Source organism: Dipodomys merriami, unplaced genomic scaffold (genome assembly GCF_024711535.1).
Source record: "Dipodomys merriami isolate MVZ:Mamm:240054 unplaced genomic scaffold, mDipMer1.0.p SCAF_3, whole genome shotgun sequence".
NCBI classification, from domain to species: Eukaryota; Metazoa; Chordata; class Mammalia; order Rodentia; family Heteromyidae; genus Dipodomys; species Dipodomys merriami.
In genome coordinates, this window is record NW_027204492.1 from 39,207,761 (window position 1) to 39,222,726 (window position 14,966).

Here is a 14,966-nt window from a genome sequence, read left to right on the forward strand (position 1 = left end):
CCTAGAGCAAGCATGAAGCTCAGAGTTTAAACCCTAGTGCTGTTAAAAAAAAGACTTGAGTACATCTGGTTTGATAATCATGATTTTGAAGTTTCCAAGCATCTGTGTATTATTTACATGTTTTACATAAGAGATGCATTGAACTCACCATCATCCTAAGGTCATACTTTAAAGTACTAAAGATCCTGATGTAATTGATAGTATGACTTCCTATTTTATTACTGGTCAGATTCATATGCTGATAAATGAAATAATTAATGATTAGTTCATTGGCATTAAGATGGTAGCATGTCCTTTCAAATGTGCAATGAAATAGGTAAATATACAACATACTAAAAGTTTAGTTTTTATTGACCAAATACAACAGTGATTATTTACATCCAACTCTTTTTTTCCTCTCAATCCCAGGCTTATTTTATAGGAAAAGTTAGCATATTCTAGCTAAATTAAATACCATACCACACACTTTTATTGGAATATTTTATTTACATTTTATATTTAAAGAGAATCAATATAAATCGGGATATATTTACAGCATTTCAAATCAGTTTACAAGAATGCAATGGTTTCATCCATTCTATATTCAGCAAACAAAAATACATTTCTGTTCTATTTTTGTCTAAATTCTGCTGGAATTTGCACTGGAAACAAACTAAAACAAAGAGAAGCCACACAGAATACAAATAAAGTGCTTTTTTTAAATAGCTCTATTTAACTTTGGTGGATGAAGCTTCAAACTTTATATTAAGGCACCTGGAATAATCCCCCCCCAATTCTTTTTTTCAAACACCAAGGAAATGCATTCACAAAATTATAGTTACATGGACAAAATTTTAGTTTAACATAATTTTAGCCCATTTTGGTCAAATGTAAACTCAATTTTCAGAGTCAACTGTATTTGGAAAACATTTTCTATACATTAAGTTTACAGGACGATTTCTGTACATTAATTCATGCACAAAGATCAATGACCAATTTTGGTGTGATTTTCTTTGTCATTACCATTTTCCAGCAGTATGTTAGTTTAGATACTGTGCTTTTGAAAATCCCCATTTGAGAAAGAGTTGTACAATATTTTCATAAGAAACCTTGTCATCTATAATCTTGTGTCAAGTTGGTGTCACTAATATACCAGTCCATCATTTCAGTGCATAGTGTTTGATAAACTATGCTCGGCACACAGATGAAATACATTTACCTATTGATCTTAATATGAAAAAGAAGAGAAAGTGAAAAATGAATATTTTGCTTTATCTTTTTCTATCAACTTAATGTAGTTTAAATAGACATTTCATGAAGTGCTAGCCTAAGTTTGCATTGCTTTTTACACTACAATTCCAGATCAATATAAGCACCTGGAGAAAAACCCCTGACACATAAAGCCCAAGCTAAAAGTAGTAGTATTTTTTCATTAAGATACTATCATAAAATAAATTGATTACAGCTACTCCACATTTTAAAAGCAACATGTTTTTATAAGAAAGTTGTTATAAATGAAAAATATGACTACTTGAAGACAATTTGACTGTTTAAAAATGTGATCACTATTCAGAGGAAACTTGCCTATGAAAACATTATCATGAGTTTGTGGAAAAAGTTAACAGGTTAAATATTTTAAGTCATTTAACTATAGTATAATATTAGTCATCTCAGCACTTTCAATATCATTCTTAGTTTATTATGTTTACCCAGTTCATTAATAGTAAACTAGGCCCTGATTGGCAGTCCTGTTATTACTAAAGGTTCAGATTTTCTGTGGATACAGATTTTATGATTTAATTTCTCGAACAGCAGTCTCTTGATCAGGAGGTTCATCTTCTTCAAAAGTTGGGTTGTCAATATGAGGAACAACATCCACAGCCACTGAGCTTGCTTCATGGTTTACCAACTGTAGATTTTCATCTTTAAAAAGAAATGGTAATTTTAGGATCATCTTACTCTTCTCTTAAGACCAAATTCAACATTCACTCCAAGAAGCTTTGAACTTTCTGCTGCTTTCATAATTATGCTTATAATCCTAACTACTCAGGAGGCTGACATCTAAGAATCATGTTTCAAAGGCATCTTGGGCAGGAAAGTTTGTGATACTCTTATCTCGACCTGAGGCATGGATCCAATGTTAGAATGCCAGCCATGAGTTAAAAAAAAAAAAAGGCAAGCAAGAGCATAGGACCTGAGTTTAAGCTCTAGTATTGGCACAAAAGAAAAAAACAAAGTAAAAGTAATAGCAGACAAACCTAAATAGAAGGAAATTCTCCGAAATAATTATAAGTAGCCTTCAAAAGTGTCAACACCATGAAAGACCAAAACCAAGGAACAGTCACTAATTGGGAGATTAAGGAGACAGGTCAATGAAATGAAATGTGACATCTTGAGACAGAAAAAGAATTTGTAAGTCAATTGGTGAAATTTGAGTAAGGTCTCTATTTAATAGTATTTTATCAGTTAACTTCTTACGTTTGAAAATTGTATATGGTTACGTAAGATGTTAACTTTTATAGAATCTGGTTGAAGGAGATATGGCCATTTTGAAATATTTTTTGTTATTCAATCTAAAATTTAAAATTAAAAAAATAAAATTCAAAAGAAGGGTCTGGGAAGGTGGCTCAGTTGTAGAGTGCTTGCTTTGCATGCATGAGGCCCTGGGTTCGATTCCCCATAAGCAGAAAAAGCCAGAAATGGTGCTGTGGTTTAAGTAGTAGAGCGCTAGCTTTGAGCTGAAGAGCTGAGGAACAGCGCCCAGGCCCTTAGTTCAGGCCCCACGACCGACACACACACACACACACACACACACACACACACACACACACACACACACACACTTAAAATGAAGATGAAAAAGTACTGTGCTTAGGTTCCATTTGTTATGGATTCTGACTTAACTGCTCTGAAGTAGAACCTGTGCATCATTACTCTTTAAAATCTCTCCCAATAGCTGGTTAGCAGTAGCTCACACCTGTAATTGTAGCTACTCAGGAGTTTGAGATCTAAAGATTGGGCTTCAAAGCAAACTACTAGAAAATCAGAAATGGAGCTGTGGCTCAAGTGGTAGACATCAGCCTTCAGTGAAAAAGCTTAAGGGACAGTGCGCAGGCCCTAATCAAGCCCCAGTATGGACACAAAACAAAATCTCTGCAAGTGATTGTGAGGTACAGCTAGGGTTGACAACTAAGGGCCCAATTCAGTCATTCTCAGAGTGTGGTACTAGGACCAAAAGCATCAGTAGTACCCAGAAACATGTTAGAAATGCAGATTCTCATGCCCCAGACCAGAATCATGGAGTCAGAATCTCTGATGGTGTCCTCGGTTTAACATGCCTTCCAAGGGATTTGATGAGCACTTCACTTTGCAGACTAGTATTCTAATAGAGTGATGTGATACATAGAGGATAGATACATAGAGGATGTGAACTTTCTGTTTATGAAGTTATGCAAATCATATATCACAATAAGAATCACTGGCTAATATTCAAGATTCTCAAACTAGCAATATACAATAATAGACAAAGTTGAATTTGTTCTAAGTGGTCATTTAGTCAACACAAATTTGTGTACCTTCCATGTGGCAGGTTGTGCTAGGTTCTTGGTAAGCAATAGTAAATATATAACTTTCCCTACAGAAAATAAAATTTAAAATTCATATTCATATTTAAATTTACTAATTCATATTAATTTCTTAAAGATATTAAAATCATATTCCCATTAGTATTCAGTGCAATATTTTTGGATGTTTTGGGCTGTCTTGGGGATAGGGCCCAGAGTGTCAAACCTTAGTGCTCTACCACTAGACTACATACCTAGACCCTTTTTAAAATAATTCAATGTAATAAATGGAGTGATAGAAAATTTACAGAATCAGAAGGTATTCTAGGAGTCAGGCATGCAAGTCATAAGAAATTTCTTCAAGAGGGAGCAAATTTTAAAGGGGGAAGCAAGAGTCTCCAAATTCTTGGGTGAGAAAATGTGGAAGGAATGGACAAAGAATAGCTCAAACTATGTGTAAAAAATAAGGTTCAAAATTAGGGGACTGAATTGAGAAAAGGGATACTGATGAAATATAGAGTGGACAATAGAAAACCCACGGATTGGGAGAAGATCTTTACTAGTCGTACAACGGACAAGGGTCTCATATCTAAAATATACTTGGAACTCAAAAAATTAAACCCCCCAACAACAAATCCTCAAAGAAACAACTGCCCAATAAATAAGTGGGCTAAAGACTTAAAGAGAAACTTCTCTGAAGAAGAAAGAAGGATGGCCAATAGACACATGAAGAAATGTTCAACATCCCTAGCCATAAAAGAAATGCAAATCAAAACAACATTGAGATATCACCTCACTCCAGTTAGAACGGCAAAAATCAAGAACTCTAACAACAACAGATGCTGGAGGGGATGTGGACAGAAAGGAACTTTACTTCATTGTTGGTGGGAATGTAAACTTTTTCAACCACTTTGGAAAGCAGTATGGAGGTTCATCAAAAGACTTCACATAGAACTCCCCTATGACCCAGCAATCCTACTTTTGGGCATTTACCCAAATGTTTACAAACAAGACCACACTAAAGCTACCAGCACAACTATGTTTATTGCAGCATTATTTACCATAGCTAAGATATGGAACCAACCCAGATGCCCCTCAGTAGATGAATGGATCAAGAAAATGTGGTATATATACACAATGGAATTCTATGCCTCCATCAGAAAGAATGACATTGCCCCATTTGTTAGGAAATGGAAAAACTTGGAAAAAATTATATTAAGTGAAGTAAGCCAGGCCCAAAGAAACATAGGTCCCATGGTTTCCCTTATTTGTAATAACTAGTATATGTATGAGTCAAGCGGAAAAGGTCAGATAATCTGATGTCAGGAAAATGAACCCTTAGATGTGTATTTTAATGTTTTTTTTCTTTCATGCATGTGTTTCTAACGCATTTATAAGATTATCTCTTTGTTGCTTTGTATGTCCCTCCCCCACAGTATAACCCCTGCTTTCACTATATTTGATGTCAGTATAACTTGTGGAGGAGATGGGGAAAAACCAGTTGTTTAAGGATACAGGTGGACCTGTTGCAACAATAAGAAATACAAGTTGTCATGTCCAAAACGAGCTTTACAACGTCGGTGCGGGGGGGGGGGGGAAGGAATAGGATTGGGATGGGGGGAGGAGGGAGGCTGGGAAGGGATGTGAAGGGTAAACAAAGGAGGAGGCTGCAATGCTTGGTAAGAAATGTATGCATTATCCTGCCCATGTAATTGTAACTCCTCTGTACAGTATGTTCACAAATAAAATTAAATTAAATTAAAAAAAAAGAAATATAGAGTGGAGAAGAATGTAGGATAACCTAAGAACCTGGAAAAGAATCTTCAGGCACCTTGGTGGGTGATAGTATCATTAACTAGGTAAAGAATACAGAAGAAAATTGGGTCCTTATTCCATTTGATTTTCAAATTACCTGTAAAATATTTTCTGCTTACCCTATTCCCCTCGACAAGAACAGATCGTAAAAAAGAAAGTTGGAATGTTTTTGTGTTTTAAAAGCCTAGCATAAATTGAATTATCCCATAAAAGTCACCTTAATTTTCACTAAATTCTATTATCACATTACTGATGAGTAGATTACGTATGGCAAAAGAAACAGTGATTTACTATTACAGGCAGAATAGTGCACAGATAATTCAGGTTCTTATGAGTATACTCAAGAAAATGTCTGGAGATTAGATTACAAGAAATACAAATTTTGTTCGTTTTTTTTTTAAGGCTTTGCTCCTCATGACATCTTCAAAAATGGTATCTAAGGTCTGATATGCCTCCAGGGGGCAAAGGTTTGTGTCAGGGGAAATTGAAATCTTCACAAGCCATATTGGCATTAGTTTCTTCTACTTCTATGTTAGTTTGGCTATTTCAAAAATGATTAAGAAATACTTTCAAACCAATACAAACATGAAAAAGTTCGAAAAGAAGATAGTTTTAATGAGGATTTTCTTGTATAGGCAAACAAGTAATAAAATTCTCTTTATTTTCTCTATTGGTATAAAATGACTAAATTGCAATATAAATTCACATGAGTCCCCAAAGTAATAGATTCTAGTTTCTAACAATTTATTCATTTCCTTGAAAGTGGTCAACAGGTGGCAGCACATACCATTGTTAAATCTAATTTCCTCCATGCACAAGATGAGTTCCTGAGCTTTTGTAAATATTCTGTTATATCATTTCAGGACTCCTTTATCTCCCTTTCTTAATATTTTCAATAAAAATGCCTTGGAAAGTTTATTCTTAGCTTCAGTAAGTAGTTAATGAGCCAACATATACACTGATCAGAGAAAAATCTTCCAATAAATCTTTCTTTTGTGAATAATCTTAACTAATAATGCAGCTCATCTATATCAGGAACATTCAACTGTGCACATACATTAAGGCAGGGGGACATCTGTCGTTGTATTCATTATAATTAATGAATGTAAGAGCTTCAAAAAGCAGGAGTACTTGGATAGATGCATGACCCACAATGGTCGTTTGTGAGGCACTCATTGCCTCTCACTATCGTACTTACTTGCAGACTGCACATGTTCCTCCAGAGGTGGTTCATCTGCTCCCTGAACTGAAGCATATCCAGAGGATGCAGTCTCACTGCGGTTATCTTCTTCATGGGGCGATGCACTATTGGATGCGTCATTGGATACAGGGACTTGTAAAGACACAGATCCATCTTCAATATCCACCTTTGGAAAGTATTTGAAAAAAAATGAAAAGATTTTGAGTACCTGCTCTTTCTTGCTGTATCACTACAACATTTCTTCACGGATGACTTATTTATATAATATCTCTTAAACTTTTAAACCTATAATCTTATCTGGGTGTGATAGCACGAGCCTGTAATCCTATCACACAGGAGGCCTAGGCATTGACACAGCAGAATCTCAAGTTTGAGGTCAACCTGGGCTATATAACAATACCCTGTATCAAAACAAAACAAAACAAACAAAAAATGGAGCAAGAATTTTAAAACACTATAATTCCTTTTGATGATCACAAAAATCTCTTGCTGACCCCAGTCAGAGCGGTAAATAATCATTAGATCTTCCAATGAGCTGCATATATGACCTATTCATTAGGGTAATCTCAACATAAATAACCTAATATTTGGCACAAGGCAGTCACCATATATATTATATATAATATATGTGTGTGCATGTCCATATCAATATGCTGTCTCTTAGGTTAATTGAGAATCACTGTTGTCTATGAACCTGTGCAAGTCATGTACATTTTTTTGAGCTTAACATCTATTTTATCTTGAAAATAAGCTGTTTTTGCATTTACCAAATCTAAAAAACTTAATATTTTTTAGGTTCTCTCAAATTACATACACTCATTTAACTACAAGTTTGATTGGGTTGAAAAACAGTAGCAATTAAAAGGAAGGTGACAAACATAGTTTATATATGTACCAACTCAAATTCTGGCCAAATAGTAAGCACATTTGAGGAGAAGGAAAAAAAGGGAAATGAAAATGGTCCAAGACAATATCTCACTGTGTCTATGATGTAAATATTACGTAGCTCAAAAATAAGGATGTTATTTTCCTGAATGCCTAGGTACATAAATAACACACTGCTTAAGTTCCTTCATGCAAATAGTATAGCAATGTTTACCTCAATTCCCAAAGCTTTGAGAATGTCACATTTGCACATGGGGCAAGTCCTGTGTTCTAACAGCCATGGATCAACACAGGTCTTATGGAAAATGTGGCTAATTAAAGAAGAAACACATAATATAATTATTAGATATGAAACACAAACAACACTTCATCTAATATATATTAGAAAATTACTCCATAACTTAGTCTTTGATTGGAGGTCTCTTAAAAACACATACCAAGGATACAGGTGGACCTGTTGCAACAATGAGAAGTACAAGTTGTCATGTCCAAAACGAGCTTTACAACGTCGGTGCGGGGGAGGGGGGGGAAGGAGAAGGATTGGGATGGGGGGAGGGGGGAGGCTGGGAAGGGATGTGAAGGGTAAACAAAGGAGGAGGCTGCAATGCTTGGTAAGAAATGTATGCATTATCCTGCCATGTAATTGTAACTCCTCTGTACAGTATGTTCACAAATAACATAAAATTAAATTAAAAAAAAACACATACCAAGAATACAAAGAAACCACAAAAACAAATTTGGGAAATTTCATAAGGTAGTATTTTTGAATATAATAGTCTCATTACTGTAGCTTCAGTATTTTTAGTACTCATTCATTAAAATAGCTAGCATTCTACTGAATATTAAGTCCATTCAATATTTCAAATGTTACATGATTGAAATTGTTACTTTCCTAGATCTAAAATGGAACAATCACTTTCAATAACACAGTAAAATATAACACTATGGATGCTTTAAGCAATATCATGTGTCCCAAGAAGACTAATATTTAAAAGCTAGTAAAAAGTATTAAGAGTTTTAAGAATAGCTAAGCATAGAGGAACACTTGTAGTTTCAGCTACATGGGATATGGAGACGACAGGATTGTAATTAAAGGCAGCTCAGGAAAATATGTTATCAAGATTCTATCTTTTAAAAAAACCCACAAAAAAACAGAAAAAAGCAAAACCAGGTTTGGCTTAGTGGCACACACCTGTAATCCCAGCTACCTGGAAGGTAGAGGTAGAAAGATCATAATCTTTTGAGGAACCTCCATACTGCTTTCCAAAGGGATTGAACAAGTTTACACTCCCATCAACAATGCAGTAAGGTTCCCTTCTGTCCACATCCCCTCCAGCATCTGTTGTTATTACAGTTCTTGATTATAGCCATTCTAACTGGGATGAGGTGGTATGTCAATGTTGTTTTGATTTGCATTTCTTTTATGATTAGAGAGGTTGAGCATTTCTTCATGTGTCTATTGGCCATCCTTTCCTCTTCAGAGAAGTTTCTCTTTAAGTTTTTAGCCCACTTATTTATTGGGCAGTTGTTTCTTTGAAGATTTGTTTTGGGGGATTAAATTTTTAAGTTCCAGGTATATTTTAGATATGAGACCCTTGTCTGTTGTAAGGCTAGTGAAGATCTTCTCCCAATCCGTGGGCTTTCTATTGATCTTGCGAGCTATGTCCTTTGCCATGCAGAAGCTCTGCAATTTCATGCAATCTCATTTGCCCAACCTTTCATAGAGCTCCCTTATGACCCAGCAATCCCACTTTTGGGCATTTACCCAAATGATCACAAACAAGACCACACTAAAGCTACCAGCAAGACTATGTTTATTGCAGCATTATTTACCATAGCTAAGAGATGGAACCAACCCAGATGCCCCTCAGTAGATGAATGGATCAAGAAAATGTGGTATATATACACAATGGAATTCTATGCCTCCATCAGAAAGAATGGCATTGCCCCATTTGTTAGGAAATGGAAAGACTTGGAAAAAATTATATTAAGTGAAGTAAGCCAGGCCCAAAGAAACATAGATCCCATGGTTCCCCTTATTTGCAATAACTAGTATATGTCCGAGTCAAGCAGAAAAGGTCAGATAAGTTGATGTTAGGGGTATGAACCCCAAGATAAGTACTCAAAATTTTTTTTTGTTTTTTTTTTTCCTTTCATGCAATTCTTCCTTACATAGTTATAAGGTGATTTCTTTGTTGCTTTGTATGTCCCTCCCCCACGGTATAACCCATGCTTTCACTGTATTTGATGTTGGTATAATTTGTGGAGGGGAAGGGAAAAAACAAATCGTTTAACTAGGGATACAGGTAGACCCATTGCAACAATGAGATGTACAAGTCGTTATGTCGAAAAACGAACTTTACAACTTTGGTAGGGGGTGGGGGGGAGGACCAAGTGGGGGGTGAGGGTGGGGAGTATGGGAAGGGATGGGAAGGGGAAACAAAGAGGAGGCAACAATGCTTGATAAGAAATGTACTCATTATCTTGCCCATGTAATTGTAACTCATCTGTATGGTATTCTCACAATAAAAAAAGAAAGATCATAATCTGAGACTGAATCCGGCAAAAAAGCACACACTAGCTGAAAAATAAATGAAAGTAAAAAGGTCTGGTAACATAGCTTAAGTAGTAGTGCACTTGCTTAGCCAGTGTAAGGACCTGAGTTTAGACTCCATTACAGCACTACTCCAAGGATCAAAAATAATCTTCAAGCCAAGCATCAGTAGGTCACATCTTTAATATTATCTATTCAGCAACCTGATATCTAAGAATTGAAGTGAGTAGCTAGTCCAGGCTGCAAAACCCACTAGACTCATCTCCAAATACCAAGGGAAAAGCTGGTAGTGGAGGTATAGCTTAAATGATACAGAGTCAGGTGTGAGCAGAGTGTGAGGCTCTGAGTTCAAGTCCCAGTACCAGCACACAAGAATACCTTAAAAGAGGATAACTTAAAAAATGAGAGTGAAGACTTTGAAACTATTAAGTTTATTTTATCTCTCAGAATTGTTAGAATGAATATAAAAATTAATAATCTAATGTCTTTATACACTGTTCTTTTGGCTAGGTTCTCAGCTTTCTATAGAATTAGTTAAGAACAAATTATATTGAATTATGGAAACTACAATTAGAATTATAACAGTTTTGTGTTAATAAAAATAAAGCAAAATGAAGATAAATTAAATATAAGTACTTGATTAACATCAATTTGGAAACACTCAAATTGCTTCCCTAGCACAATAATTTTTGTGGGTTATCTATTTTTACTGATGATATTAAAAATCCAACTTACTTGCAGGTTAAGATGCGCACCAAATCATTTGGTTTATATAGCTCAATGCACACAGCACAACTATCTCCATCAGGTCCAATTTCCTATGAACAAATAGTTATTGTTACTCTACTAGATAAGAAAAAATAAATTAAACTTGTAGGAGAAGTAGTATCTTATCACTAAATGACTAAATAACTGTAAACTTCTAAAGGTAATGTGAATTTATTTAGACTTAAAAACTGTAAAGTCAACAAAAAAGAGAGAAGGGAAAAAAATTGATGTTGATCTGACTTACTTTTTCCTGATGTCACAATTCATGAAAAAGTTTGTACAAGTTTTCAACTATTCCTTCCTATTTTAAAAGTCAAGATGTATTTCACATATAATAAAATTCGTTCTTTCAGTGTATAGCTCTATAAGTTTTGACAAGCATATATAGGAGCTTATTTCCCACCATGTTCAAGGCATACATGATCCCAACAAATTCCTACAACCCATCTACAGTTAACTTTTCCTCTCCCAGTTTCTGGCAGTCACAGATGTTTTTCTATTTCCTACAGTTTTGGCTTTTCGATAATATCATATAAGTGAAATCATGTATTTTCCAGCCTTTGAGCATCACTTCTTTCAGTTAACATACTACATTTGAGGTTCAAATGTATATAGGGTTCTCTCATCCTTTTATTGCTAAATATTTATTCCATGATGTGGACGTACCACAGTTTATATGTTCACCAGGTGAAGGGTACTTGGGTTCATTCTCGTTTGGGACCATTACTATTAAAGCTGTTGTGAACCATTCTGTGGGTTTTTATGAGAATATAGTCATTCTTCCCCCACCCCCATTTATGGTAAATATTGATAATGGTAAATATTCTTTTAACTTCTTGAGGAATTGCCAAACTGGTGTTCAAAGTGGTCATACCTGCAGGCATGAGAATTCCATGGTTCCACACATTAGTCAGGTCTTTACATTTTCAATTGTATTAATTTTGGCCATTCTAACAAATATAGAGTGGTATTTAATCATGGTGTTAATTTCATATTTGCCTAATGACGAATTATGCTAAGTGTCTTTTATGGGCTTATGATCCTTATATTTTCTTTGAGGTGTCTGTTTTACATCTCTGTTTTAATTTTGTTCTGATCCTGAGGCTTGAACTCAGGGATTGGGCACTGTCCATGAATTTTTTTGTTTGTTTGTTTTTTTGCTTAAGGCTAGCATTGTACCACCTGAGCCATAACTCCACATTGGCTTTTTGGTGGTTAATTGGAATGGAGTCTCATGGACTTTCTTGCCTTGGCTAGCTTCAAACTGTGATCCTAAGAACTTAGCCTCCTTAGCAGCTAGTATTAAGCAGTAGCTAGTATATAAGGGCGTGAGCCACTGGTGCCCAGCTTGCGTATCTATTTTTTACTGGATTGTTTGCATTCCTATTATTGGGTTGAAACTTGTTCATATTTTCTGCATACAATCCTATAGGAAATATGTGACTTGCAAGTATTTCCTTTTAACCGGTACCTTGTTTGTCCTTCTCTTAATAGTGTCTTTCAAGGAACAAAATTCTCAGTTTTGATAGTCAAATTTCTCATTTTTTTAGACTTGTTTTGAGTGTCTTATACAAGCAGTTGTTTTGTATCATACAGCAAAATATGTTTTTTTTTCAGTTTTGTAAAAATTTCCTAACTTTAGGTATATTTAGTCTGGTTATCTATTTTGAGTTAGTTTTTATATAGCATATAGAGAATGGACTGAGGTTTTCTTTTTTATGGATATATGATTGTCACATACAACAATTTGTCTTTCATCTTTATATAAAATAAGTTGACCCGTTTGTATTGATTTATTCTGGACTCTGTTCTGTTCATCTAATTTGTAAGCTTATTATTTCTCTAATACCATACTATCTTGCCTGCTGCAGCTTCAAAACCATTCTGCAAGTCAGTTGATATGAACCATCCAAAATTGTTCTTTTTTCTTTGTTTTCTTGAGACAGGTGGGCCTAGAACTTGCTACCTACCCCAAGGATGACCTTGAACTTGCAATCCTTATGCCTCAGCTTTCTGAGTGCTTCAATTCAAGGTGAGTACTACTATAACTAGCTCCCAAAGTTGTTTCTATTTATCAAAATTATTTTGTTTGTTCTAGTTCTTTGGCTTTTCTATATAAGCGTAGATTCAGCCTGACAATTTCTATAAAAGATATCACTAGGATTTTTATTGAAACTATGGAATCTAAAGGTCAGTTTGGGGAGCGTAGAACCTTAACAATATTTTCTAACCAAGAAAACATGGTACACCTTTTGTTGATTTCTTTCATTCTGTTTTGCAGTGTTTAGCATATAAATCTTGTATATATTTTATTTATATCTAATTATTTAATGCTTCTGAGGCTATTATAAATGATATTTTTTAATTTGGATAAGTCCTATAGCTATTTTTATGATATATGTTTTGTATATCAGTGGTTGCTTCCAGCTGTCCCAAATCTGAAAAGGGATGTTCAAATAAAGCTGCATGAAGCATTGTATATGTTTCCTGTTGTTATGGTAGCAAGTTACTATAATTTAGTGATTTAAAACAACAAAACCTTATTCTCTTAACTGTTACATAGGTCAAAAGTTTAAAATTGAGGTGTTGGTAATTCTATGTTCCTGCTGAATGCTTCAGAGGAAATCTCTTTCTTGAATTTTCTGGCTTCTAGAGGTTGCCTGCATTCCTTGGCTCATAGACTCTTACTTGAATAGCTGCAACTTTTTGCTTCTGTGTCATATCTCTCACTGTACTATTTACTCAAAGCTCTCTCTTCCACCATCAGATAAAGACACTCTGATTAAATTAATGGCCCATCTCTCTGGTTAACCCAGAATAATATTTATCTCAATCTCCTTAACTTTCCTTATTTGCAAAATTCTCTTTGCCAAATGAGATAAAACTCATAGATACCAGGGATTAGGAGCTAGATTTTGCTAGGGGCTATTATCAGCATACTTCTGGCCTCAAATAGATTTTTAAAAGTCAATGCAGTTTATAAATGCCAATGAAAACCATCTTGTAAGAACAGTCAGTGTGAACAATAGTTTGGTAGCATTGCTTTAACACAACTAGCAGTTAAAAGCAGTAAATGTACCTTGTCTCCTTGTTTCAATGTGCGTAGCTGAAGCCTTCCAATAGCTTTTTTAGCATCTGCCTTTAATTGTCTCTGAAACAAAAAACAGCAGGTATAAGACAAAGTATTTTGAAAAGAAGTAGTTTGGGGTAAAGGGAAGCAATGAATATTTATGAAGATCAATGTATAAATGAATTTCAAAAGATTTAATTAAATATAACTAATACCCAATTTATCTGATATTTGGCAGGATTATTCCAGAAAGTCTTTTTTTTTAATTTTTATTTTATTGTTAAGATGTTGTATGGAGGGGTTAGAGTTACATGAGTAAGGCAATGAGTACATTACTTGTCCATCATTGCTACCCCATTCCCTTCCTTGTTGCTGTCCCACTATCCCTTCCCTCCTCCAGATCCCACACTCCTATCCCCCCCACCTTGCAACCTGAAGTTGTAAAGTTCATTTCTACCATACTGTCCTGTGGGTATCTTTGTTTCAATGGGTTTTTTACTTATTATGTTTCCCTTTTAACTTTTAACAGGATCTTGAAGACCATAATGGTAAAGCTGTATGTCTTTATTCCAAATGGACATGGATACTATGAATTTCAAATCAATTTTCCTACTTTTAAGCTCAAATGACTTTAAGGCCCAACTATTCCAATTTCTTTCTTTTGTTGAAATTTCGTTAGGTTGGAAGTACATAAGACTTAGTTGAATGTAGAATTAGAATCAAATTCTGTCACCTCTTCAAGGAATAACTCTAGGCAAGTCACTTAACTTTGTTTTCATATTTCCATATATGTACATATTGTACTTTGACCAAATTCACCCTATTACTTTTCATTATTCTCTGTCTCTCTTCTACTACTTCAGTTTTAGTGGGTTTAACTATGCTATTTCATACATAAAAATTATTAATACTTCCTACTACTCTTTTCTTTCCTTCTCTCTCTTACTGATCCTCTCCCAAACAGTGCACAACATTTACATTCATGCCATTTTTTTTTTTGCCGGTCATGGTGCCTGAACGCTCGGCCTGGGCACTGTCCCTCAGCTCTTCAGCTCAAGTCTAGTGCTCTACCACTTGAGCCATAGCACCACTTCCAGCTTTTTCTGCTTATGTGGTGCTGAGGAATCGAAC

The 14,966-nt window shown here is 35.0% G+C and overlaps 1 protein-coding gene across 2 annotated transcripts in view; it reads right to left on the bottom strand.

Moving 5' to 3' along the window:
- Positions 1-466: 466 nt before the first annotated feature.
- The window catches only part of Rnf128 (ring finger protein 128), a 113,444-nt gene continuing 98,944 nt past the window's right edge, over positions 467-14,966 (bottom strand). For both annotated transcript variants that reach the window (XM_070039981.1, XM_070039979.1), the window contains exons 3-7: positions 13,845-13,916; positions 10,733-10,815; positions 7,658-7,754; positions 6,556-6,724; positions 467-1,902 (exon numbers count right to left, since the gene is read on the bottom strand). In XM_070039981.1, the coding sequence (XP_069896082.1) occupies positions 1,769-1,902; positions 6,556-6,724; positions 7,658-7,754; positions 10,733-10,815; positions 13,845-13,916 (555 nt within the window). In that variant the 3' untranslated portion in view covers positions 467-1,768. The remainder of the gene's footprint in view (positions 1,903-6,555; positions 6,725-7,657; positions 7,755-10,732; positions 10,816-13,844; positions 13,917-14,966) is intronic.